This window comes from Acomys minous (assembly GCF_964271855.1).
Source record: "Acomys minous genome assembly, chromosome: 1".
Lineage (NCBI taxonomy): Eukaryota > Metazoa > Chordata > Mammalia > Rodentia > Muridae > Acomys > Acomys minous.
The window spans coordinates 103,848,392-103,874,767 of record NC_140483.1 but is presented as its reverse complement, the minus strand read 5'-3'; the positions used below and the strand labels follow the sequence as shown (position 1 = coordinate 103,874,767).

At 44.5% G+C, this 26,376-nt stretch overlaps 1 protein-coding gene across 2 annotated transcripts in view; it reads right to left on the bottom strand.

Annotated features, from left to right (window-relative positions):
- Positions 1-24,106, bottom strand: part of SBSPON (somatomedin B and thrombospondin type 1 domain containing) — a 31,698-nt gene extending 7,592 nt beyond the window's left edge. The window contains exons 1-2 of one of the 2 annotated variants that reach the window (XM_084793647.1): positions 23,693-24,106; positions 9,959-10,006 (exon numbers count right to left, since the gene is read on the bottom strand). In XM_084793647.1, the coding sequence (XP_084649773.1) occupies positions 9,959-10,006; positions 23,693-23,906 (262 nt within the window). In that variant the 5' untranslated portion in view covers positions 23,907-24,106. Of the gene's footprint in view, positions 1-9,811; positions 10,007-23,692 lie in introns of both variants that reach the window. The other variant, XM_084793646.1, reaches the window with a different exon arrangement.
- Between the last annotated feature and the right edge of the window lie 2,270 nt (positions 24,107-26,376).

The following is a 26,376-nucleotide window of genomic DNA, read 5'->3' as shown; positions in this document are numbered from 1 at the left end:
ATTGCGTGCCCGCCCACGCTGCATCGCATGGCTTCACCACAGCGTGGCTTCTGAAGATGTGCCCTCTGCACCGAGCACCATCATATCAGGAGACGCTGCTGAAGCACTGGCCCGGCCAGTGTTTCAGGCTATTAAATATTAGGTTTCCAGTGGTTTTAATGTAGGGACAAAGTTTTCTGCTTTTATTGAAATATAGGGGATCAAACAAAGGTTTGATGTTTTCATAGAGGTATTACTTTAGTATATCTTCAAACAGTGTTGTATTAGAGGGTTTGAATTTAAAAATTGCTGTTTGAGTTGCTGACTTGAGTTTCTTTAAAAACAAAAACAAAAACAAAAACCCTTCAGTGATTTTTTACTTGAGATTTGGACAAAATTTCCAGTAATTTCTGAAATGGCCTTAAACATCCTGTTTTGTACTGCATCTTTATGTGAAGCAGTGCCCTTAACATTAATGATTACAAAATCAAAATATCGATCAGCTCTGAAAAATATCAAAGATGTTTTGTGTCCTGTCTATCAAGTGTTCAACCAGGACTTAATTTTTATGTCAAAATAGATAAGCACACCTTCTATGCCTACTGCACTGCTGTGTATATTTGCTTCCATCTTTAAAAGGTGGTAAATTACATGTAAAAAACAATTGTTTTAACACAAACTTTATTATGATTTATTATCAGTAAACATTTTATTTATTTTATTTTGGGGAGCAGTTTTGAGACAAGGTTTCTTGGTGTAGCCTTGGCTGTCCTGGACTCATTCTGTAGACCAGGCTGGCCTCCAACTCAGAGATCCACCTGCCTCTGCCTCCCAAGTGCTGGTACTAAAGATATACATCACCATACCTGGCAGTAAATGTTTTATTTATTTTCCTATCTTACATATTTATGCAGTTGGGATGGGAGGAAGTAAAGATTTGGAGGGTGAAAGGGAGTCACAAGCAGAAAAAGTTGAGAAGTCCTAGTTTAGAGAATGATACCAAAGTCTGGGAGGGCAACATGGCTCAGACGGCAATGTGCTTGCCACTGCACGTCATGAGGGCCTGGTTCCATGCCTAGAAACCATGCTACAAAAGAAAACCCAGCCATGACAGTAGTTCCTATACAATCCTAGCACTGGGGAGAAAAAACACAGGAGGATCCTTGGCCTCACTGAGACACCGTCTCAAAAGTTAAGGAAGACAGAGACTGAGGAAGATACCCAATACCAACTTCTGACCTCTATATTTATGCATACACGCATGTGTGCCAACACACACACACACACACACACACACACACACACACACACACACACACGGCTGTATATACTCATTACCAACAATTTTCCACCAAATATTTCCAATTCTACTTGGGTAAATCTACAGATTGTGTGGACAGAGCCTCTCAGCCCCTCCTGCCTTTTGCTTCAGAAATTGGACAATTTAGATAAGGGCCGATAAAGGCTGACGCAAGGTTTTGAAATGCTAAAGTCACTAACATGAGCAAACTGGTGTGAGGGCACTAGTTTTTATAAAAATAAAAATAAAAGGCTTTATACTACATGTTGATTTTTCCTGGCACTTGACTGCCACAAGATGGCAGGCCTTAATCCTCTTTCGGATTTTCTTTTCTTTTTTCTTGATTTCTCTCTTCTTCTCTTTCTTTTTCTCTTCCTTCCTTCCTTTCTTTTTTAGTTTTAATAGAAGTAACCCTTTATTTACATGTTTCTCAGAAAAAAAAAACAGCGGAATTGGGTGTTTTGGAAGAATGAATGAGGCTCTGAATCCCTTATCGTTCTTTATCTGACTCCTTAGACTCTTTTTTGGCATCAGGTCTGGCAGGTGTGGCGGCAGCAGCCATCGGGGCAGCAGCTGCAAATGCAGATGTATCCACCCAGAAGGCCTTGACCTTCCAAATGTGAAGGTATACTCAGTTTTCACAGACAAAGCCAGGCCCAGCGTGTACATGTGTGCTCATGCACAAGGAGATCAGGGACGACTTCAGGTGTCAGTCCTCGGCAGCTGTCTAGCTGAGACAGCCCCCCCCCCAGGCTGGCTGGTCACTCTGGCCCCTGATCTTCTCAGCACCCACATTGTGAGCACATGCGCCATGCCTGCATTCACCCCTCTGCTTTTTAGAACGTACTGAGCAGGGGCTGGGAATGTAGCTCGGTTAGTAGAGCATTCTCTTAACAGGAGACCCCGAGTTCTATCCTAGCACTGGGGTGTGGGGTGGGGGAACATGCATGGTGGCACATTATGTATAATCCTATCACTCAGGAGACAGATGTGCGGGGATCCGAGGTGCAAAACCAGCCTGAACTGCAGGAGACCCTGTATTCACTTTTAGTGTCTGTGTTGGTAGTCTGTTATGATGCCTTATTGTTGTTGCTTGTTTGTTTGTTTGCTTGTTTGGGGACAGAGTCTTGATATGTAGCCCAGGCTGGTCTTGAACTCCCAGGCTTCTTCCCTGACCCTTAACACCGCAATGGCTTATGGGACTCAGGATCCCTCCTGCCCACTCTGTGGCTGTAGGGATTTGATCCAGGTTTATCCCTCCCCCACGCACAAGTCTTCAGCACACAGGCCAGGAGCCAGATGGCCTGCAGCGCTTTGAACCCAAGCCACTCTTTAATAATAACCCACAAGTTTAATTTTCATATCTCGAGGGTTGTAAACAATTTAAAAGTTATTTTTGCCTTCGGTCCCACCTCTGCTTCTGTGTGGAAGCACATAGCTGGTGCCTGAGGACACAGCCCCTCCATAAATAATGGTTCCCCTTTCCCTTGCTAGCAGCAATATCCAAATGAAATATAGTCTTTGTTCTAAGGCCATTTGCCAACTTTTTGGCAACCTATGAACCTACCATTGTTCACTTTTACAACAAATTTCACTTAAGAAAAAAAAACAAACCTCGGCATTGCACATATTTCTTTGAACATGAAAGTAAATGAAGTTGGCTTTGAGAATTTCATAAGCCCTCTGGCGCAGGGCACGCCACAAAAGCAGGCTTAGACCCTCTGCTCTGTGCGTGCAGTACAGAGGAGAATAAAAGGGAAACCTGGCAAATAGTCCCTACCTGGAAACATCGTTTATATTAATGCACGCTGGTCTTTTGTGAGGGGGACGACGATGCACATAAACCATAGTAATGTGCCATAGTTATGGTTTTTTATTTGTTTTTAGGATAATTATAATGAAGAAGAGAGCAATCTTGTTCACTGGCTCCATGGGGCTTTTGTATTTTGACTTAGTCCCCATGCTGTCATCTTATTTTTAATGATGACAATATGGAGGCAAGAGTAGCACAGGATTTGTAGGCATGGCCTCTCAGGTTTGGTCCTGGTAGCCCTCCCTGCTCAGTCGGTTGCCTCCTAGAACTCTAGTGTCTTCGTGGGTAAGCCACGGATAACGACCTTGTCTCATTCCCTGTGGAGAACAGAATAGGGCACGCCCTCACCCTCGAGATGTCTAAATCCTAATCTCCAGAACGTGTGAACGCGTGACTGTGTAATGGTACATGGTGAAGAGGGATTAAATATCCAGGAGGCATTTACGGTGCCACTCAGTTGGATTTGAAATTGGAAGTTTGCCGTCTTCTAGATGGGTCCCAGGTAACTGCTAGGGTCTTTTAAAACAAATCTGGTGAGAGAGGGGTGTGGCTTCAGGGAGAAAGGCATAGGTGGATGGATTGGTGTTAGCTGTGATGGTGGACAGGCCCATGAGACTCGGAACACAGTCTCCAGAAGATGAAAAAGTGAGCCGGAGCGACGGTTCCACCGTTAAAGGCTAGGCCCACGAACTAAAAGATGAAAAAAAAAAAATGTCAAAACAGACTGGCCCCTCAATTCCCAGGAAGGAATGCAACCCGGCCGACACTTCAACCTAGTGAACCCTGTGCCGGATTCCTGACCTACAGGACTGTAAGATAATAAATATGTATTGTTTGGGTCCCTGAGTTGGTGGCAACTTAACTTTCTGAAATATTAAGTGAACTTACAGCCACACCATTAGTGCTTTTTTCTAGAACCTGCTTTCCTAAGAGCGAATCTCTTCAGTTCACCACCATCCATTCCCCCTCTTTCATAAATTGAGAATCACCCAGCTCATAATCCTGACTGCATTAAGATTAAATGTTTTTCTTCTCCTTCTTTATCTCTCTTTACTCCTGTTTACTATGAGCGGCTGGACGAACCCAGGCTGTACACACAACACTGCGCTCAGCAGTCTCCTTGCCTAAATACACAAGCTCCATTCGTCACTTACAACTTGCACTTCCCACATAACTAGGGGCACACCTGCTGTGCTTTCTACTCCCAAAAATCAGGGATCCACTTTCATCCACGGAATGACTTGAATGATTTTCCCGAAGAGTCTTCAGGAAGGAATATGCCTTTTCTTACCCGCGAGCTTTAGTCCTGGTAGACCTGCTGGATTACGTACGTCCCACAGAGCCATAAGAGAATAGATGTGTCACATGGAGCCACTACCTTTCTGGTGGTTTGTTACAGTATCCTTAAGAATGGACACAATTCCTTTTAGGATTTCTATGAAGACTGACTCAAGGGTGCTTATGAAAGCTCTCTGAACCAGACACGCACATGTCTGCAGATGCTGCATGGCTGTAATCCCAGCACTTGGAAGGAAACGACAGAAGGGTCAGATGTTCAAGCTCATCCTCAGCTACATAGGGAGCTTGAGGCCAGCTTGTGCTACATAATCATCACCCAATCTCAAAACAAACAAACAAAAATACCTGTGCCATTCAAAAGTGTGGTATAATTTCGCCATGGGCTAAGGCTCATGCTCTGTAAATGGAAACTCTGGTGGAGGCAGAAGCGGGGAGTACTAGGTACGCTGTGACTGTGAAGCAGGGCAAATCCACTTACACTGAGGTGGGCTCTCCTCCGTGCTCCCACATCGACCCAAATTAATATATAATATGTTAATATTATATTAGTATGTTATATTATGTTAGTATTATTATATTATGTTAGTATATTATATTTTATTATTATTATTATATATTAGTATTAGTATATATATCATATTAGTATTATATTATATTATATTGTATTATATTATATTATATATTTTTAGCCAAGGAGAACTCTGAGCATTGTGTTCTATGTACAGCCTGGATTCTTCTTGGTGCTCATAGTAAAACAGGAGTAAAAAGAGATACAGAAATAGAAGAAAAATATTTAATCTTAATGGAATCAGGATTATGAACTGGGTGATTCTCAGCTTATGGACAAGGGGGAAATGGTGATGAATTCAGAGATTTGCTCTTAGGAAAGCAAGTTCTTGAAAAATATACTAGTGGTGTTTCTGTAAATTATTATATTAAACATACTATTATATATGTTAATAATTATATAACAGTTTAATTATATTTTTTTCTACCACAATGGTCATCAGCCTGAGCTGTAATGAACTGTGATGCTCTTGCTGTTTGGGTTTGGATCTCTAACCCCTACCACAATCAGAGCATGCAGCAAATACTCAGTCGAGTGTGTAACGGATGAGAATGTGAGCGAGATCTGGCTGTGACGTATGTCGCCCCACTCATGTGCATCCTTTCTGAAGCTGTGTCTTTAGCCAAAGAGGAGGCTCTCTCTCGGGATGGAGAAGGAGCAGTCTTCAAGGCTGCGGAGCACGGTGCTTCCCGCTAGGACTTTTATACAAGCTCTCGGAGTTTGAGGAAGCAGGAGCTGAAGTGGCCAGCAAACTAGATATTCAGGTTATTATCTCTCACTTCCCTCTTTTCTCCGAACTGTTCCTCTTCTAATGCATATTCATGGACACCAGTGATTTTACTGAGTGGTTTCTGGCGTGGGGGAGTCTCGTTTCATTGAACGAAGTGGAGCACACCTCAATCATTGTTAATTCTGAAAAGTTGGTAGAGAAAACAAATTCCCCCTTCTCATCACAAGAGAAGATGCACTTTGGAAACTTTTGCCAGCCCTGACATAGGCAGAGGGGTGAGGTGAGGCCGTTCCTGCAGCATCCTGAAACGCTAGTGAGCACTGGCTAATCCAGGAAACTTTGTTACAACTCACACAGACTTCTGGACCCACCCCAGGTATTCTGATCCCGTGGGTCTGGATCAGGCCCCAGAAGCCTATATTTCTAAGTGGTCCACATACTCCTGACCCAGGCTCTCCTATTAGGAACCAGCGCGGTGCAGTATCCAGTGGCCTGCATGCTCCCCCAGCCAGCCTGCGCCTGGAGTCACCACTACAATTTATCCCCAGCAGGGAGAGTAACTTTAGGGCCCAAAGTTAGGACTAAAAATGTGAAGAGTTTCCTCTTTTTTTTATGCATGTAGGAACAGTGCGTAAACACAAAGTTTATACAACTGTTAAACCAAGGCCACTAGCACCCTCAAGAAGAAAGAGCAAAAGATTGTTGCATCAAATCTTTAGTCGGATGTGAGGACAGGAGCTGTGAGATAGGGAATTTGGGATCATGTTAATGAGTAAGTAGGAGGAAGATCTGGAGCCGCTGGACCAGGGAGTGAGTACCTCGAGGCAGAAAAAAGATGCCTAGGGCTCTGAACATGGACCAGGTTTTTCTGGGGGCACACTGTCCCCTGGGTGTATGACCATCACACTTCCTGGTGCTCGAAGCTTGTGTTCTGTGTCCTTTCCTTGACTTCCCTGTCACACTGAAAGAGACTCAGGACTGGGAAGTGGTGTGCAATGGCCTGGACATGGGAGAATTCAGCAGCCGAATGCTACGAACGGCTAGACCAGATGCTCTTCCTGCCAGGTAGACTCTTGGTCCTAAGAACAACCAAAACTCAGTGGTCACCCAGCAACCATCTTGCTGGGCATGCTGTGTTGTATTTCTGCAGAGAGCTGGACTGAGTATGGATTCTACCCTATGACTGCTTCAGTGAGCAGCCCCTTTGGAAGCAGCGTAATTATTTCTCCCTGAGCTCAGTGTGACTGCTGCATCAATGAGAGGCCCCCACCGCAGCACCCCTCCACTGTAATCCTTTGCAATCCCAGATATGATCATAATAGTCCCTGCAGAAAACACCTCAGTGGCTTCCCAGGGTTCTTGCTGGCGGGGGGGGGGGGGGGGGGAGTAAGTGCGGGGAGAGACAAGAATCTAAAAATAGAGTCCTCTCTAGTTCAAATCTTGTTGGCACCTACCCCCCAAAAGCTCCACATCCAGCTTTTTTTTGGACAGCCAAGCAAGGGCGGGCAGGGAATAACTCAGTCAGCAAAGTGTTTGAGAACTTGAGTTTAATCCCCCAGAAACCACTTAAAATCTGCCAGCCATGGGGTGGGGGTAGGGGGGGGTCTGCCCTTGGAATCCTAGTACTGGGGAAGAGTAGAGAGGCTGACCCCTGGGGCTCAATGCCTAGCCAACCTAATTTAATTAGCCACTTCCAGGCCACTTCAAGACCAGTGAGAGAGTTTATTGGAAAAACAAACAAACAAACAAACAAATCAAGGGGGAAATGTTGTCTATTGACCTTCGCATGTATGCACATATGCACACATACATGCACATACACGTGTACCCACCACATGAACACACACCTTAAACAATCAAACATGCAGCCTTTAGTCATCTAGGGCTTGCTTACTCGCCTACAGTGACACCACACCCAGTATCCACCAGCCCTTGATGAGGCAGAGATTTACAAAGGCTGCCGCTGCCCTTCGTGTTTTCCTCATCCAGAGGTGCCTCAGAGCGTTGTGGAGTTACATGACTAAGATCCGTCTCTACCTTGGGAGTTACTATGCCCTCCTCCCCTCTGGATAGCACTCCCACCATTCCAGAACAAGGCACAGCACGCTGTAAGGGTCTCCCTCTCACCTACCCTGCTCAAGCACTGTCCATTCCGGTGTATCTATCACGGTCCTATGCTGGCCTTGATCGGCCCTTCCAATTGACTGCCTCCAACTGACTGTCAGGGTTAAGCATCCCTGCCCTGCTTCTGGGCAGCTCGGAATTTCCTGGGTTCATTTCAAACAAAACTTCTGTCCCTCAAGACTAAAGGAAGTTGCCATATTATCCCTGCTTACAGCTCCTTATAATGACTGCCTCATTTGCTTCAGATGGACAAATTACCACAGATATAAATATCTATGATTAATTCATTTCCTGGGGTCATCTGATGAATATGTCCCTTCCCACTAAACTGCCATCTCCAAGAGTCTGGGCTGCACATCAACTCTCCTCCCTACCATGACCCCAGCATACAACCCATGTCTGACACCGAATTGACTCTCAGCAAACTAATACTTCCTTGTATGTTGAAAAAAAAGAAAGAATGAAGTTGCTTGATAAAGTTCACACTGATATAAAATTTTCCAGGTTTTTATTTTTTAAAAACCATATGGTCTTTTCTGCCAAGGAAAGTCAATGTTTTTCCCTACTGAACTCAGTCCAGGTCAGCACCTTGGTGGTTGCCTGTTTATTTCCTTGGGGAACTCACACAGTTTCTGTTGTGTTACTTCCTTGCCCACTCCATATCAGATCCATCTTTCTTTCCTTCTTTCTTTCTTCCTTTCTTTCCTCTTTCTTTCTTTTTTCCTTTTTGAAATAGCCTCTTGAACTCTGACTTAATGAGATCTCTGCTTTCTGCCCTGGAGTAGCTTAGAGTACATGTGCCTACTACTGCACCCAGACAAGACAACCTTCTCAACTGACACACAAATCTGACCACTTTAGCCCCAGTACAGTCAGCCTGAAAAGAGGCGAGTGCTTCAAAAGATCATTTTATCATTGTTTAGAAATGTATCACTTTCCTTCCATTTCTCATATTTGCAGTGTATACATTAAACGTCCCTCTTAAACAGAAATTGTGAGGCTAAAGTTATGATTTAAGTTTTAATAACTGTGCTTAAGATATCTATAAAACAAAAATACCTCCAACCTGAGAGCCCCACTTGCCCAAGGACAAATAGCTTCCTGGAATGCTGGGGGCTGTTCATGTAAGGGAACAAGCCACATGTTTTCACTCTAGTAAACAAGGTTGGTTGCACCAACTGCACAGGATGTACTTGATTACATGTGTCAGGTACGTAGGTAGGAAGTATGCAACCTTGTGTGCTATGCTTTATAAGTACCTGGCTACTATAATTCGGGACCATTCTCTGGGAATCCTGACTATGGACCTATCCAGTGCCCATCTTCCTGGCCAGTATTTAATAAACTTGCTTCACATTTGCCTCAAAAATCATGATAGTGGCTTTATTCTCACCCAGTGGGATTAACAAAATCGCGATGGCTGTCCTGAGAGATGATTGCTATCCTTTATGAAACATCATCACCCTGTCTAACATCCTCTGTCACCAGCTTGAGTGATTTACCAAAAATCAAATGCATACATGAGAATGCTGGAGTGAAAAACCACATTCATGCATCATGTGAGTGCTGGAGAGAAAGCCATATGCATGCATGTGAGTGATGAGGTGTTTGTTGTTCAATGGTAGAATACTTATTTAGTGTATGAGTTCAGTGCCCAGTAAGACGGGAAAGGGTCAGTCAGTTGGTGGCATACTCATGCGGTTTTTTATTGAGTCCATGCAAAATTGAAAGGACCATTCTCTTAAACACAAACACACACACACACCAAAAACAATAAAACAAAAAGACATGGAGGGAAACAAGGCAAAGAGAGGCATTTGTGCAGCTAGCTGGTCATCCCTTGAAAAACCATTTCCTGAATTTCCTATCTACTCCGGGCAGACTGGTCCATCCCACTCTGCACTTTGTGGAACTTTCCCTGCACAGCCCATGACCTTTCAGGAAGTGGGCAAAAGTCATCAAAAGCAACAAAGGCAGCAACCATGAAAACATCGATACCAAAGGAGTGCCCGCAATCCTGGCCCTGCGAAGAGGAGTACTCCAGGCAGCCAGCTCTCTCTTCCAGGGGTGGGCAGGGTGCCCCTCCATTCATTGGCTCCTGCTGCACTGAACGCCTGCGCACACGCGTGGTGGGCTGGCACTGACCTGCACAGCCACTCCAGGGACTCCATTCTCCCACAAAGCAAGGGCGAGCTGGAAAACAGAACAACAACACACTCACCTGAGTAAACCCAGACAACCTGCCAGGTTGTTCCTGCCCACACATACTTAGCCATGACCTGTCTTTGGGAACACAGCAGGTCTCAGAGATGTGAACTCCACCCACCATGATGGCTAATTGATAAGCAGGCACTTCCAGGATCTTGAGGGCTGGCCAGGGACACACATTCCTGGAAAATTTCTACAGAATACTTCCTCATACTCTTGGGCTTTAAGATTTTTTAACTTATTTTTATTTTCTTGTCCTTAATAGTAACTTTTTCAGACCTGACAGGATGCATTCCTCTCAGCATGCTGGACACTGACATCCTGTATCCTTCATGTTCCAGCACCAAGTGCTTCAGTTGCTGTTCCTCATCAGAACAAGACAGCCCCCAGGACACTTTCAAAAAAAGCTTCCAATCCCAATTGGTCCAGCATTTCAGACTGTCCCACACAGGACTCTAATTAAGCCTGGAATTTCTCAACATTTAGAAACTGGACCACAAATGCTATTCCTAGGTTGTTTAACCATTTCCCCAATTTTATTTGGGCCCCAACAAAGGTATTATTTGTCCCCAATCAGCTGGAAGAAACCCTAAGAGAATGACACCCCATTTTCTTTAAGAGGAGTTTGGTAGGTTTTTGGTTGCTTTCTTGGCCTGTAGAGGGTTATTCTCAATGGGAGTTGGTTGCAAGTTATTATTGGTCTTATTTAGAGAAAAAACAAGGTTAACTCAGGAATGTCTCTCTTTTCCTTTATCTCCCATTCTTAGGTTTGGAGATAGGGGTTGAAAAGAAAGAAGGAGAAATATAGAAAAATATAGGGAAGATAGGACAAAAAGTATATTAGTGAATCTACTCCTCAACGTAATGCCTCAATTGTCACTCAAAAGGTTATTTTTAATTCACTGGTATAGAATTTTGTATATAGATGCAAAATAACCTTAATTCTAGATACAGTGGTATAGAATTCAAATGTAAGATTATTCTTCACACACATTATATGTACTAATATGAGGTATTGTACCCATATAACTCAATTATAATATAGGTTTACTTCCAATACTTTGAAAGTGCTATTGCAGGTTGTTTAGGATAAATAAGTCATGCAAGTTAATTATTAGTTGATCAAATCATGGTCATGTCAATTACTAGTCTACTTTTATCACAAGAGTATACATCTGAGGTGTGGCAGATCGATATGATTCTATAAAAAGATAAGGTAGGATAGTTAGATAAGGTCTTCAAAAACCTCATTGACATGCAGAATATGGCATTTTAAAATGTTTTTATTATTTTAAAGATCCACTGACAATGAGACAGCTTAGCTCCTGGCAACACCCAGCCTACCTCAAAGAGGATAATGATCATTAAAGAACCTCCTTATGGAGATGGCTTCAAATGTGGCAAACAAGCCACTGGGGGAAATGTCCTTATTTCTACCAGACAGAGTTCTGTTTAAAAAGGGGCAAGCTTGGATTCAGGCAGAGTCAATGGCCAAACTCTGCCAAGACAGTGTACGCAAGTCCTCAATAGTTCATGCCTCACAAATATGTGTGTCAGATATATTGAGCCAGAAGGCTAAAGATGATGCTCCAAAGGTATAGAGAGTTTTGAGTGACTATTCAGGTAGCAAACTGTCTCTGTCATCTTGTCATTTGGAAAGCTACTAACCTGCACTCCTGGCATACTCAGGTAATCAAGTTTATTCCTTCTCAAGTCTCTGAAGGAGTTGAAGACCAAGTAGCTTAGTTTTTCAATGAAGCTTAGTTGTTTAGGGGTTAAGATGTTTTTAGGTCTAGATAGGTGTTCTAAGTTGATAATGACAATATGTGATGGAGATTGATTTACATCCTGAATTTTAGATGCACCAAGATAGGAAAGATGTTTTCTTCAAGGCTGTCAAATACAAATAGCCAAAACACTAAGAACGTAACATTTGGCAAAGGGCGCCTAGTGCCGGATCAATCCAGATAGCCTGCACCAGGTCATCCCCCACCCTGCTGACCGCCATATAAAATCTGCATGCTTTCTCACCATTTTGCTCTTCAAATGAGTCTGGGAAATTTGGATATCTACACATAGAAGAATGAAACTGAATGCTTATCTCTTACCCTGCATAAAAATCAATTCCAAGTGCCAAAAATCAACAATGTGAGATTCCAGGAAATGTAAAAGCATCTGTACTGCAAAGGAAACTGTTAGTGGAGTGAAGAGGCAGCCTACAAAATAGGAGACAAACTTTGCCAGCCACACATCTATGAGTGCCTAGGATATACAGAGAGCTTAGGAATCAAACGTCAAGATAACACACAACCAGATTAGAAATGGCCTACACTCCGTCCGCCATCAGCAGTGGCCAGAAGGGATAAAAGATAAACTTGTTTTTATTTATTAACCAGTTTTCCTGTTTTTCTATATCCTTTGCCCCATTTTGTTTACCTTTGTGTCTCCCCTGCTCCATTAAATAAATGCTATGGTTGGAATTTGGGACAAAACAAACAAACAAACAAAGTGGCGTTTGAAATGGACAAATTCTCAAAAGAAGTACAAATGGCTTCTAAATGCTTTTAAAAAGTGTTCAACACCCTTAGCCATTAGAGAAATATAAAATAAAACTACCTTGAGATTTCATCATACTCCAGAGAGAATGGCTGTTATGGAAAAAACAAATGACTGTAAGTGCTGGCAAGGATGTAGGAGAAGGGCCACCCTTGTTCGCTATTGGGACTAGAGTGGAAACTGGTGCAGCCACTATGGAAACCAGTGTGGAGGTTCCTCAAAAGTCTAAAAATAAAACTGCCCAATTATTGAGCTCCTTGTGGGCTCATCTCCATTTCCTAAGCTAGAGCACCACGTCCACTGGGCCTCTTTGTTCTGTTCTGTTCTGTTCTGTTCTGTTCTGTGAGACAGGGTCTCTCCACACAGTTCTGGCAGTCCTGGTACTTACTTTGCAGACCAAGCCTCAAACTCATAGAAATCTGCTTGCCTCTGCCTCCCGAGTGCTGAGATTCATTAAACCCGTGTGCAGCCACACCTGGAGATATGTCCCTGAGCTAGAGGCCAAAACGTTCTTTGCTACAAAATAAGACCCCTTTCCCTGCTGCTCTCATAGTCAGGTCCATACCGCTTCTTACATGAGGTCTCTCTGATAGCTCACACATGAAAACTTCTTTGATTCCCTGCATCTTCTCCTTGAGAGATCATGGTTTGGGGAGAACATATTTGGTAACATATATCTTATCCCTAGGATGAAAAGTGCACACACACACACACACACACACACACACACACAGAGTTCAATTTTTTAAAGGATTTTAAAGCTTGTTCCATTTACTACCTGAAAACCCATTGGTATCACATGTCAACCACCTTCAGGCACAAGACCAGCCGTGTTGGTCTTCATCCCCATACCCACCATGGACACAGCCTTTGGGAAATCAGTAGCACGTCACTTCTTTCTCTGCTCATCTCCTGATGAGCCCTCCGCGCTTGAATAATGTATTTAAAGGAGGAAAGATCGCATATTGATGGCTTCATCATGGTGACCTCTTAGAAATGTCTGTTCAAGTCCTTTGTCCATTTTTTAATTGGGTTTTATCTCTCTGTTGTCATGGAATTGTAGGGTGAATAGTAACACCTTGTCAAATGGATAATTTTCACATATTTTCCTCCATCCCTGTGGTCTGTGTTTTTTCTTTCTTGATGGCGTCTTTTCATACAAAAAAAATCTTAATCCAATGAATATTAACTCACTTATTTCTGTTGCTGGTGTTGTCTGTACTTTGGGCTCAGTGTTAGGCGGTGTATTGACTCACAACTCCAACATTATAAGAATTTTCCCAATGATTTCTCCTATTAGTTTATAGTGTGCTAGATCTTTTATTTGCTTTAATATTTGTCTGTGGAAATAAGAATCCATCCCCACTCATTTGCATTTGGGTATCCAATTTTGCTAGCACCACTTGAAGAGACTATCCCTATCTCCTTCTAATGGCCTTAAGAGCCTGGCCAGACCTTAATCGACCAGTAGCCATGTGTGGCAGAACACACCTAGCATCTCAGCACAGCTGCAATGTAGCATTGAGTTTGACATTATCCATATATTAAAAGATGATACTGGGGAGTATTTCTGAAAGAATTTAGACTCTCAGGAACCCTTTAATTCTATCTCGGCCCCAGCACTTGTTTATTTAGTTTTGTACCATTTGTGAAGTCTTCAAGAGTCACAAAATCACTTCATCTTATCATCTAACATTTGTCCTTGACAAGAAAGGAACATTTTCTCTTTTTCCAATCCAACTTTCAAACCCCATAAAAAGCCGAGTACCAGGATATGCCTGTCATCCTAGATACTTGAGGGTTGAGATACGAGGACCACTTGAGCCCAGGAGTTCATCAACAGCCTGGGCAAAGTTTACTGCAGCCCATCTCAAAAAAAAATAAGTAGATAAGTAATGTAAAAGTCTCATAAAGACAAACAGAAGTTCTAGGTTCCAAGACAATGTCTCCATGGCTTCATTCTAAGGCAAAATGGCAAAGGAGTTGAAATATAATTATATGAATTAAAAAAATCATGTTCCATAAGATTTTCTTTGCTAGAAGATTATCCTGAAATATTTATTTGTCTTACACTGAAAGGTTCTATTCTTGATTCTCTTGTGAACTTTCGGTTATTTGAGTTGGAATTCATTGTAGACCACAAAAGATCTTTGGTCCCAGAGGTTAGAGGTACAGGAACTTCTGACAGATTTATTACAAGCCATCTATTACAGCTCCTTGACATGCGTTTCCTTTTGAACTATTTGCTGCCCTGCCCCTTTCCCACTAAAGCTTGTCTTTATAGATGACATGCTGGAATATTCTTTCTTCAAACTCAATCTTCTCATTCCTCATGTCTGCTTTTACCAGCTGCTAATGGGGTCTGTCCCTCTGTCACCTAATCAGCAGGTGCATGATGGCCCTGGACTCCAAGGTTAGAATTTGATGATGTCACCCCACCCCCTTTCAGGGAAGGAAGCCTAGATTTAATGGGTACAGGAAGTCCAGTGACGTCTTTCTCTTCTTTGTTTAACCTCAACTCAGTATTCAAGGGATGTGGACTTGAATGCAAGACCTTGATTTGGAAACTGATTCTACCAAACACCATAAAGGGGCAAAGAATAAATACAGAATACATGGCTGTGTTTCTGCCATTGGCCTAGTACACCTCTGACTCTAAATCACAGGAAAGCAAGGGTGATGGAACGATGGAGTTCTTCTTATTGGTCAACTGGCCTCAGATATCCCCACCTCCAGGCACAAGAGAATGGCCAACAACATCAAAGCAGTTGTTCTATTCACAATAATAAGGTATTCTTACATGTTCTGATGAAGAAGGCGAGTCATATCCCAGTTCAATAATCTTAAAAATTGTATCACTGTTTGTTATCGTTACTGTTTTGAGACAGAGTCTCATTAGGTGACCCCAGGTGGCCTAGAAGGTGTTATGTAGACCGTGCTGTTCTTGAACTCTCAGAGATTTGTCCAAGGGCTGAGATTAAAAGGTGTGGGTTATCACACCTGGCTTCTCTCTTGGTTTTGTTTTTATTTGCAGGAAGCTGAAAAACTGAAAGATCACATCTCTACTGCACACTGGAGCAGGAGGTCGGGTGGGGCTATAATTCCTCAGTACCTTTTTTTCCAGCGAAGCTCCACAACCTAAAGTTTCTATAACCTCTTCCAAACATGTCACCAGCTGGGACCAAGGGTACAAATACACATACCTATAGAGAACACTTCAATTCAAGGCACCTTCATTTCACATGGGATGAAGTCCAAATTCTTCAACACACACACACACACACACACACACACACACACATGCACACATACACACAAGCACCCACATGCACATACATGAGTGTGAGTGCACACACATATGCACATACCACCTTGCCATCCAGCTCCAACTACACTGCCTCTGTACTCCAAGAACTCAGTGTGTACTCTGGAACCTCAACCCACATTTTCACATTGCTTCAAATTTCTTCCTGTGCTGAGTATAACTGAAAACTGCTCCTCCTCACGTCTGAGACAAACTGCCTTCTCTGCAGAGTCCTGTTTTGTCTGTGCCTTAAGGTCGGGGAGATCTGGCCTCTGCTGGTAGCCAGGACTCTTAATCCTTGTTAGCCCATTTACATCTCTTGCCAGTACCTCATTTTGAAAGTAATTTTATCATCTGTGGTTTGAAACTGTATTTCCTTTTATTTGATACTGTTTTCCCTCACTCAAAGATTTCAGCACATAGTGGAAAAAAATGTTCTCTCTGTGTGCCCCTCATGGTCTTTCTGCTTCTGTATGTCTGTCTCCCGGCTGCTTTGTGTGGCCTTTTCCCATGGAGTACTGCAGTTCTGGGCCTGTCTTCCTGTGGAGGAGACACCTGCCATCTTGGGTTAGCGTGGTCTTTCTCTGAGTCAATCACAGCTGAGTTGTGCCAAATGACCACTCTTGGTCTCGGGTTCCCAAGGGCAGGTGTTCGTTGTTGTTTTGAAATTTATTGTTTGATTGGGTTTTTTTTGAGACAAGGCCTCAATGTACAGCCAGGATGGCCTCAGATTCATGATCTAGCCCAAACTGGCCTAAAATGGCAGCCCTCCTCTTTGAGCCTTCTGGGTGCTAGGATTACAGGTATGAACCTCGATGATGTTAAAAGATAATTTTTTTTCCAGGCAGGTATTGCGGTATATGTCTGATGTTCCGGCACCTGGGAGTTGAAGGAAAGAAGGCCAGAAGGTCACGGGCATCCTCAGCTACCCAGTAAATCCAAAGCCATCGTGGGCTATCTGACATCTTATCTCAAAGAAGAAAAATTCTAATTTTCTTGATGAAATTTCTCTGAGGTGAGCACACACCACCACATCACAAACTAAACTTCTAGCAAGAAAAGGGTCCCTTATTTTATTAGTAGCATTGAGTTCTCTCTTATCTGGTGTGGCATCTTGACCTTGTTCTCAGGCAGCAGTCTCTTCTGGGGTCGTCACATGGACACAAGCACCCTTCTTTATCACCCAACCTTGTCTGCATGCTCCACCTAAAAGTCAAATACTAAGTGCTTTCTCCCTCACATCACATTCAGATAGCCTAATATCTCTCTGGGATATACTTTGTACACATTACAGCAGTGCCATCTGGTCACAAATATTGCTTCTTGACAGTCTATAGAAGTACAAAATGGCTCGTTAGCAAGCACAGCAAAGGCAGGCACATCTCATGGTGACGTTCTTTTACGTGTCTGCCATCTTCCCTTTCCTTTTTAGGCATGTGCATCTTTTTCTGCACAACCATTTTAAAGCCTTTCTGAGACTCAGATAAAACCACATTCCTCAAGGGACTCTTTGTACCTCAAAAAAAAATCGTATTTTGTCATAGCTGTTTTATTTTCTATTGTTGTAAAACTGTGTCATCTGGTCCTCAATGTTTTTTTTTGTTTTTGTTTTTGTTTTTACAAAATCTTTTAAGACATCTGGTGGACAAATTTGTAAAATTGTAGCAAAACAATGAAATAAGCTACGTTGATAGACAAGCAGGATTTTAGACATGATGAAAGCATATGGGCGGGGAAAATACAAATAGAAAAGGTGATGGTGTCTTCTTCTGCGTAGTGTTTCCGGGAGAACTGCATTCTTCTATGCACTTCGGGGGCCCTGAGCTCTTTTGGCAATGCTGGGGAACAAACCAGAGCCTCATACTCACGGGGCAAGGGCTCTGCCACCAAGCTACATCTACAGTCGCCTTTATATGTTTCTCTTTCTATACTTTCCAAACTACCCTCAACAGATATATATATATTCTACAGACCAGGAAGAAAGACATTCTTTGTTTTTTGTTTTTATTCTCTTCTCCCCGCCCCCAACATCTCCCCCTCCCACACACACAAAGAGAGACAGACTGACAGACAGACAGAACAGGGACAGAGACAAAGAGAGAGAGAAGCAGAGACAGACAGGAGGTCTCAATATATCTCTGGCTGGTCTACAGCTTGCTATGTAGGGCAGGCAGAGATCTGCCTGCCTCTGCATCCCAGTGCACCCAGTAAAGATTTGCACCACCGTGCCTGTCAGAAACCATTTTTAAAGAAAATATGGGCATGCCCCAATAGCCACGGATAGCACCCAGACGCGGTGACCACACACATTCTCTTGATGCATTAAGATGGATCATCGGGTTCTGTGCGGCTCAGTTGTAGAGCCTGTTCTTAGCATGTGTGGGCTTGGGGCTCAGCCACAGCACCATAATTGCTGGTGAGAGTGTAGGAAAATAACAAAATCAGGACACAGACCCCCTACCCCAGTACACAGTCACTGCCAAAACATTCGCTCACTCTATCAGAATCTGTTTGGGCCTTACCCTTCTAAGTACACAGCTTCCCATAAACACTTGGTGTTTTTTTTTTAGAGGTAGCACAATAGAGTGTTTAAAAGTTGTGGGCTCTGGATCCAGACTTCATGAGTTCAAATCCTGAAAGTTGCCTAATCTTTCTACGTTATCTTGTTCATAAAATGAAACCAAAATGAAGTGTGACTTCAGCAGGTCATGATACCATAGTGAGTCAATAGCTTTAAAGTGGTTGTGTTGGGGCTAGGAATGTGTGGGTGCAGGGCCCTGAGTAAATGCCACCCGAGTCTTAATGCCTTCCTTCTCCTTGACTGCAGGCTGCCACAGTTGTTTTGATGAAGGGCTACAGGCCCTGAAGAGGCCAAGGCAGAGACACAACAGGTGCCTCAGCTTCCTCCATCCTCATCATCTGAGCCATCCTTCCTTTTGGTTAGTTGGGAGCCCATGTTCATAAGCACAACATCCCCTTTCCCATTGGATTTCTGGAGAAGACGTGGAGGCTATTCAGTTTTTGCCCTGTTCTATGTGACTTGATCATTTCTATGCACAGTTCTACCTTCCTCTAGGTTGCTGTAAAGGGTCTAACACAGCCCACTGTTTCTGTGATCTTAGCGTTAACTTCACAGGAACCCAGGCATGAGTTAGGAACTTGGGAGAGGCACTGGGCAAGGAAGACTTCCACTAAGTTCTTCCAGGGCAAGATGGCTTGGATCTGGGTCTGTCTCCTCTCCTGCCATCTTAGATATCCCCAGTGGAGGGTTTTCTGCTTTGCTTGTTTGGTTGGTTGATTGGATTTTGGTTTTTCAAGACAGACTTTTTCTGTATAGCACTGGCCAGCTTGGATTCACTCTGTAGACCAGGCTGGCCTCGAACTCGCAGATATCTTCCCGCCTCTGCCTCCCGAGTGGTGGGATTAAAGCTGTGTGCCACCACTGCCTAGGAAATGTTACCTTTTTTAGTTTTTTTTTTTATTTCTTTGTAGGAAGGAAAGAGACTTATGACACATTGTGGGCATTAAACTTATGCCATCACCAATATACTATCTTTTGAAATAATTCATTTCAGAATGTATTTCTTTGGCAGCTCAGTTATTCTATAGGTTTAATAACATTTCCATTTTATTTTCCCAGTCAAGATATTTCTTTCATATAAAGGTCTCCAGGGTTAAAAATATTTTTTTTATTTTTACATAAAAGGAAAAAGAAACCTTTCAACTTTAAAAAATAAAACCTTTCAACAAACATAAATAAATGCCATCTCTCTGAGACATCTGCCAAATGTGTTATGAGGATGGAAGAATAAGCATGCTTAGTCGTACTGACACCTTACACTTTTCAACTGACTGGACATACAGTCAGGCCAAAGGGCTTCAGAAAGCAAGGATGCGAGGCCTGACCTTGGGCAAGAAGACTCTCTAAAGATGAGATGGTTCTGAGCACTGAGTGACTTTAGACTTCTGAGCTTTGAGCTCTGAGTGTCTAGGAATGTGTACGCAGTCACCACTAACTCCGTTAAAGAGGTGGCTAGTGGCATCTGAGATCAGACAGCCCTGGGTCTCTGCCTTAGCTCTCTCCTCTTTCGTGTGAACTTGGGTGACAGAAGCCTTGCACATCTCAACTGTGGCATTTGGAAAACAGTAGCACAGGGCAACTGAACTTTTTCCCAGGATCCTTGAGTCAGATGTGGTTCTGACTTCAGGCCTTCCCTGAACTTAGGCAGATGTACATAGATAAACACCAGTATGTATACTTTATTTGGGTGTCTTTTCTCCCCAGAGTCCGAAGTCGATTTTTGTAAAACAATAAATAAATAAATTGTGGTACCGCTAGCCAAACCCAAGACCTGCCCATATGAGGCAAGCATGCTACCATTAAATTAAACCCTGAGGATGTATTTCTTTTTTATTTAATTTGCTCACGGAGATTTCAAATATTCCATAGGCCAGGTAGGCCGGAGACTTCTGATCCTCCTGCCTCAAGCTCCTGAGTGCTGGGATTTAAGTGTTTGCCACGTAGACACTGGTGATATAATATTAATAAATAGAAGTAATTATGCTGTGCTCTCTTAAAATGACTGTGGTACTGTTATTTGAAGAGTGTGGTAGTGCCCACTGTGACCAGGAGCTGACAGCATATGTGTGCTGCCTGTGCCTGTCACATATAGACTTCTCGGTTTCTTTGGTCTTATCTTTTAGTAGTCACTTGGCAGTCCTCTTGGTGAGCTTGTCATTTTCCTTCTACACAATGAAATACTTTAAGCCCCCAAGAGACTGGCCTACAGCCTCCAAAGTTAAAAGGCCAGTAGATGGCAGAGGATTCTTGGAAATTTGGCACAAAACTGTGGCATCATGACATTTCGCAGGGGGCAGGGATCACCAACAACAAATACTTGGAGGGAAAACTGCGTGAGAATAGCGGCATTCTGCCAAAGTCTTGTTCTCCTAGGCAATTCCTAGCTGCATGTTTTAGCTCTGGCCAGTGGAGGCAGGCCCAGAGCAATCCTGACCCACAGTAAGTCAGCTGGCGCAGGGCTCAGGAGGCTGGGCCTCTGCCCTGCCCTCAGCTTTTATCCTTAGCTATGCATAAGAAGGCTCAGTCTCACCAAGTGCCCAGCTTCCAGCAGCCTCTACTTCGCTCTTCTCATCACAAGAAACTTCAGACCAGAGAGTGTCCCAGCAAGGGGCCTTATTGGTCCCCAGTTTGCGCTTCTTTAGCCTACAAAGTCCTCTGTTGACCCCCTAGGGAAGCACATTCCAAACTGTTTGCACCAAACACCATTCCTTCTTCTGCCTTTGGTTCCTCCATCTACCGCCCTTAGCCCTTCTCCAAGGCATGCGAGTTCTATGGTTGGCAAGCTTCCGGAATCTCCTGAGTCTATCCAATAAACCCCCAGTCCAAAAGAATTGATTTTTATTATTTCTACCGCCCAGGCTCCCAGGCATTTTTTGGGTAGCCAGATAAAGAGGGGGTGGTGGTTGGGGGGTTGTTATTCGGCCTAGAACTGTCCAGTCTCTTAGAAACCAATTACAGCCAGGAATGGTAGCTCACACCTTTAGTCCCAGCACTCTGAAGGCAGAGGCAGGCAGACCTCCATGAGTTGGAAGCCAACCTGGTCCACATAAAAAGTTCCAGGACATTCAGAGCTGCATAGAGACCCTGTCTCAATACCCAAGAGAAACAACCTCCTCCCACTGTGCTCTCCTCAGGCCTCATGTCATTCCTTGGGGATGCTGAGACTCTCTTTATCTGACCTTGTCCACTCTGTTCGCTTCAGGGCCTGCCAGAAGCACCCTCACCCCTACGGACAGCTGGACGGAGACGTTAGGAGACTTTCCATAGGTCTCCAAGTGTTTCCTTCCAAAGTGTCTCCCCGATTACCTGGTTGGGTTATAGTCTCCCCACCTACCCCCAGTTTCACTGTCCATGATCTCAGTTAGCCACAGCCAATGACTGCATGAAAATATTAAATGGGAGGCTGAGCAGTGGTGGCGCACGCCGTTAATCCCAGCACTTGGGAGGCAGAGGCAGGTGGGTCACTGTGAGTTCGAGGCCACCTTGGTCTACAAAGGGAGTCCAGGACAGCCAAGGCTAGGCTACACAGAGAAACCCTGTCTCAAAAAAAAAATATTAAATGGGAAATTCTGCTACCATGCCTTTCAGAACACACTAATCCCTCTGTCCACCATGATGGTGCTGTGCACCGTCCCTGCCTGTCAGCTGTGTAGTTGCCTTCTCAGTTGTCAGATCAGCTGTGGTGATATCAATGGGGCTTTACTTCACTTAAATAGATCCACAGAGTACAAAAGTAAAAATACAAAGGAAGTACCAGAGCATCAAACAGGAAAGGACAGATGAACCTCGGTACTACATGAAAAGACACACCAGAAAACGACAAAAACAACTCATGGTGTTCGGCATCCCTGGTTATTGCGGGAAGTGTCCCTGCAGAAAGAGGGCACGGTCTGTAGTGTGTGTGTGTGTGTGTGTGTGTGTGTGTGTGTGTGTGTTTTCTTGTACACAGTGACTTCCTAAGGAGTAGAGACTGCATCTTCATTAGTGGTACATCCTTGTGCTTAGTGCAAACCTGGGCTGCAGGATTCTAGTTAATATATAGGCAAGAGCCGGGAGAGTGTCGCTGAGAATCACAGTTTAGAGTGCTGTGCGGACACATGGCTCAGGCTCACTACGTTTTTTTGAGTAATTGACTTTTCCAGCTTCCTTTAGTATAAGGCAAGATGTTGTGGAACAGTAGAAAGAAAGAAACAAAGAAAGAGAAAAAACTTTATTAAAAAAGGGCATCCTATCACAGGTAAATAATCAGTTCTCAGTCAGCCAGTAAACCTTCGAGCTTTTTGGCTGTGCCCTTCGAGTATCAGGCCTGGATGACAGGCTCTTAGCAAAAAGGCTAGAGAGGCCTAACTGGGCCTTTGGTTCCTGGGGTGTGGCACAGCCCTTACGTCCTTTCCCCGAGAAGATGCCGAGGACTTGAGTGGGTACCAACCAGTTCCAGCCCTATCATATGTGTGGCTTTGGGACTCGTCTCATTAGGAAGCCGCGGAGCTGGTTTTGTTTCCAGAACTGATTCCTTGGGCACAGATTGTTTTTCAGGACTGTGTTTCCCATTTCTTCCTTTACCTTTAAATTCAATTAATCCGGTGCTGACTGAACCCTACAAATAGGGTATAGAACTGCGAGATACTACGGGAAAGGCCTCAATCTAAAGGAAAGCTGGCATGATTAAAACACTAGGTGGGACTTCGGGGTGGGGGTGGGGGTGGGGTAGAGGGCCAGGAGGAATACTAAAGCTCCAGAGAGCACAGAAAACCTCCTCAGAGGAAGCAGCTGTGGTCCATGTTGGAGCCCACCGCAAAACACACCTCAGGCAGCTGAGAGTGAGAAGGCCCCTCCCAGGGCGAGCTTGGCACAAAGTGGGATAGTCTCGCCTTCCTGCCGTCATCACCCTTCTCCATGCCCAGACTTTTGTCTTCGAGGTTGACAGAACGAATGTGGTGAAGGCTGGCCCAGGGACACACCCCTGGAAACTGTCAGCGCCATCCTTCGAGGCCTCAGGTGACTCCATGCAGCTGGAGTTCTTGAGTCACAAATTTTATCCCCAAAGGTGGCCCAACAAACTTCCTAGGGGTGAGGAGTGCTTGTTTGGGGGGAGTTATATGAAGAGGCCTGGGAAACCTAGGGATCCAGCAGAAGGTACTGGGATTGGGGAGGTTGCTAATGGGCTGGCCTGGAAGCGACCAGAAGACTCCTGGCTCCTAGCTGTCCCTCCCGGGGCCCAGTCACCGACCTGGGCATGCCCTGGCGTAGTCGAAGCAGCAGTCTCCGGTGAGACGGCAGGCTTGGTCGCAGAAGCACGTTCCGTAGACCCTGTCCAGCCTCCAGCCGCGGGCGAAGCAGGCTGGGTCCCGGCCAGGGCAGCAGCGCCCGGCTTCTGCGCAGCCAGCCAGGGCCCCGGGCCACAGCCGCGCCAGCGCGCACAGCACCATCCACAGGGTCCTCATGGCTAGAGCTGAGGCGACACCTGCGAGCCAGCGGACCCAGCCTGAGCCTCGGGCGGGAGCCCAGCTCCACCGACAGCAGCAGCCCCCGCCCTCGCCCTCAGCCCTCCGCCCTTCCGCGCCGCCCCTCGGCAGCCCTGGCAGCGCGCCCAGCGGGCTCTGGGCGGGTGGCTCTGGGCGGGTGGCGCTCGGGTCCAGGTGGGACCCGCCTTTCCTCCCCGCAGCCAGCCGGCTGCGCCCAGCTCGCTGAGACGCAGCAAAAAGCAGGTGCTCTCGCAGCCGGCCCCGGCGGCCACTTTTCTTGGCTCCAAACTGTACCTCCTTATGTCAGGGGACTCCTTAGCCCGTGCCTGTTTGCACCTGAAAGCCGTCAGAAAAAGCGGAGCTCCGGGTACACCAGGGCAACCTCCAGGCGCCCCAGCTCTCGCTCGCTCTAGAGAAATCCTCAAGAGGCTTTTCCCAAACCACTGTTTGCTTCACCAACTTGGAGTCAGAAATATTCTTTCTGCAGCGTTTTATAGTGGCTTTTTGTCGCCCAGGAAAATGCTACTTTGCTTCACTTTTAAGGGACAAAGTAATGAATATGAAGGAAATGATAAAGTAGAAACTGTGCCATGTTTTCTAAAGGGAACCCTCACCAATATCTTAAAAAATAACTTTCACTCTAAGGTATTTGCCTAACTTTGGAGGTTTTGGCTTGCCCAAATTCTGTTTGCTTGTTCATTGTTCCTGTTGAGCTGGAGCCCAAACCCTGTCCAAACAAGACCCTCCCGCTGCCCACAAGTTTTGTTTGTTTGTTTGTTGAGACAGGGACTTACTATGTAGCCCTGGCTGTTCTGGAACTTACTATGTAGACCAGGCTGGCCTTGAACTCACAGAGATCCGCTTGCATCTGCCTCCCAAATTCTGGAGTTAAAGGCTTACACCACTACGCCCGACTTCACGCCCAACCTCACGTCCAACTTTTTATTTGTGTGTTTCTTTCTCCTCTCGATATTAAGTTTTCTACCCTTTATTCTTTATTCACAGAAATTTATTCTGGAATCTTCACGTTTCCTTTGTGATCTTAAATCATTTAATTAGCATAGTTTTTTTGAAGGAAACATTTTCTATATCTGAAAATTTAAGAAATCAAATTAAATTCGGAGTCTAGTTTGTTCCTTCCTCATACAAAGTCTTTTCAAAGTGGAATTCCTCTCTTTGGAGCGAAAAGTTATGAAAGTTAAATTTAACCAGAAATGCAGAAATGCAATTTAGCAACCAGATATAAAAATTAAGCATGCTGTGAAGTGGGAAAACAAAACCGACTACATTTAAGCGTTCCCACTGAAAAGGCTCAGTCTCAGATTGCTTTGAGCAATGTTGAATGCAATCTTATTTGATTGTCCAAAGAAAATATACTCTAAAGAAAAATTTTCTTTGTGAGTTTATACAAATAAGTTCTCAGCATTGGAAAACTTGTTTGTTTTCCTTTCTGGCACGTATCGCTTCCGTTTGCAGTTTAAAGACATAATATGTACTTCTTTGTGTTTTTAGTTCTTGATAGTTGGGAGTAAATAGTCTTGCCAACAAATTGCATACGCCCTCTACTTTCCTCCTGTTAGAAGTTTTATTAGCAGTTTTGTAGCAACACATTCGTGTAATTTATCTTCCAGCCTTTTCGACTGTCTTCTCCATGGGATGCCTCTGGGCAGATACTTCCACAGTGCCATAAGAATCTGGAACAGTACCAGAAAGGTGTAAGAAGCAAACAATTCACTGCCTAGTGCATTGCCCAGACCAACACACGAAATGCCATGGTAACAGAAAAAAAGGAGGTGAGCGAAAAGTGTGTCTTGCTGTTCTTCCCGAGGACCCCAGTTTGCCTCTCAGCACTCACTTAGGGTCATTAACTCCCTGATGCTCCAGTGCCAGAGAGGATCAGAAATCCTGTTATGGCCACAGAACACACACACACACACACACACACACACACACACACACACACTGGTGTGTGCACATGTAAAAATAAAATAGAGAAGCAAAAAGCATAATGTGAAATGTTTGTTCAAATAGCACACCTTCACTCCCCTTTTTCTTTATGCGCCAACAAAAGCAGAAGTTGAAAGGAAGCCGGTTAGATGTGCTCGGGAGATGCTGGGCTGGAGCACTTGCTTGTGAGGCAGGACGCCTCAGGTTCTACCCTCAAGCTGCTCCAACCCCACAAGTTCACACTCTAGGGGGTTGGGCTTTGCATTTAAAAAGGACTTGGAGCCAGCTTATGTTCTGCCATCTTTGACAATCACCCCAGCATCTTCATCCCACACATAGTGCTAATCTGATCTCCATGAAAAGCCTAAAGGCAATCCAGTGACAGGTGTAAACTGGGCGCAAAGTGCCTGTTTAAGATCTATAGGTGACCTAATGTCCACCCCCTGCTGTACTTCTAGGCTAAAGGCAAGTACAGGATAGACGTGCAGCACCCAGGAAACCG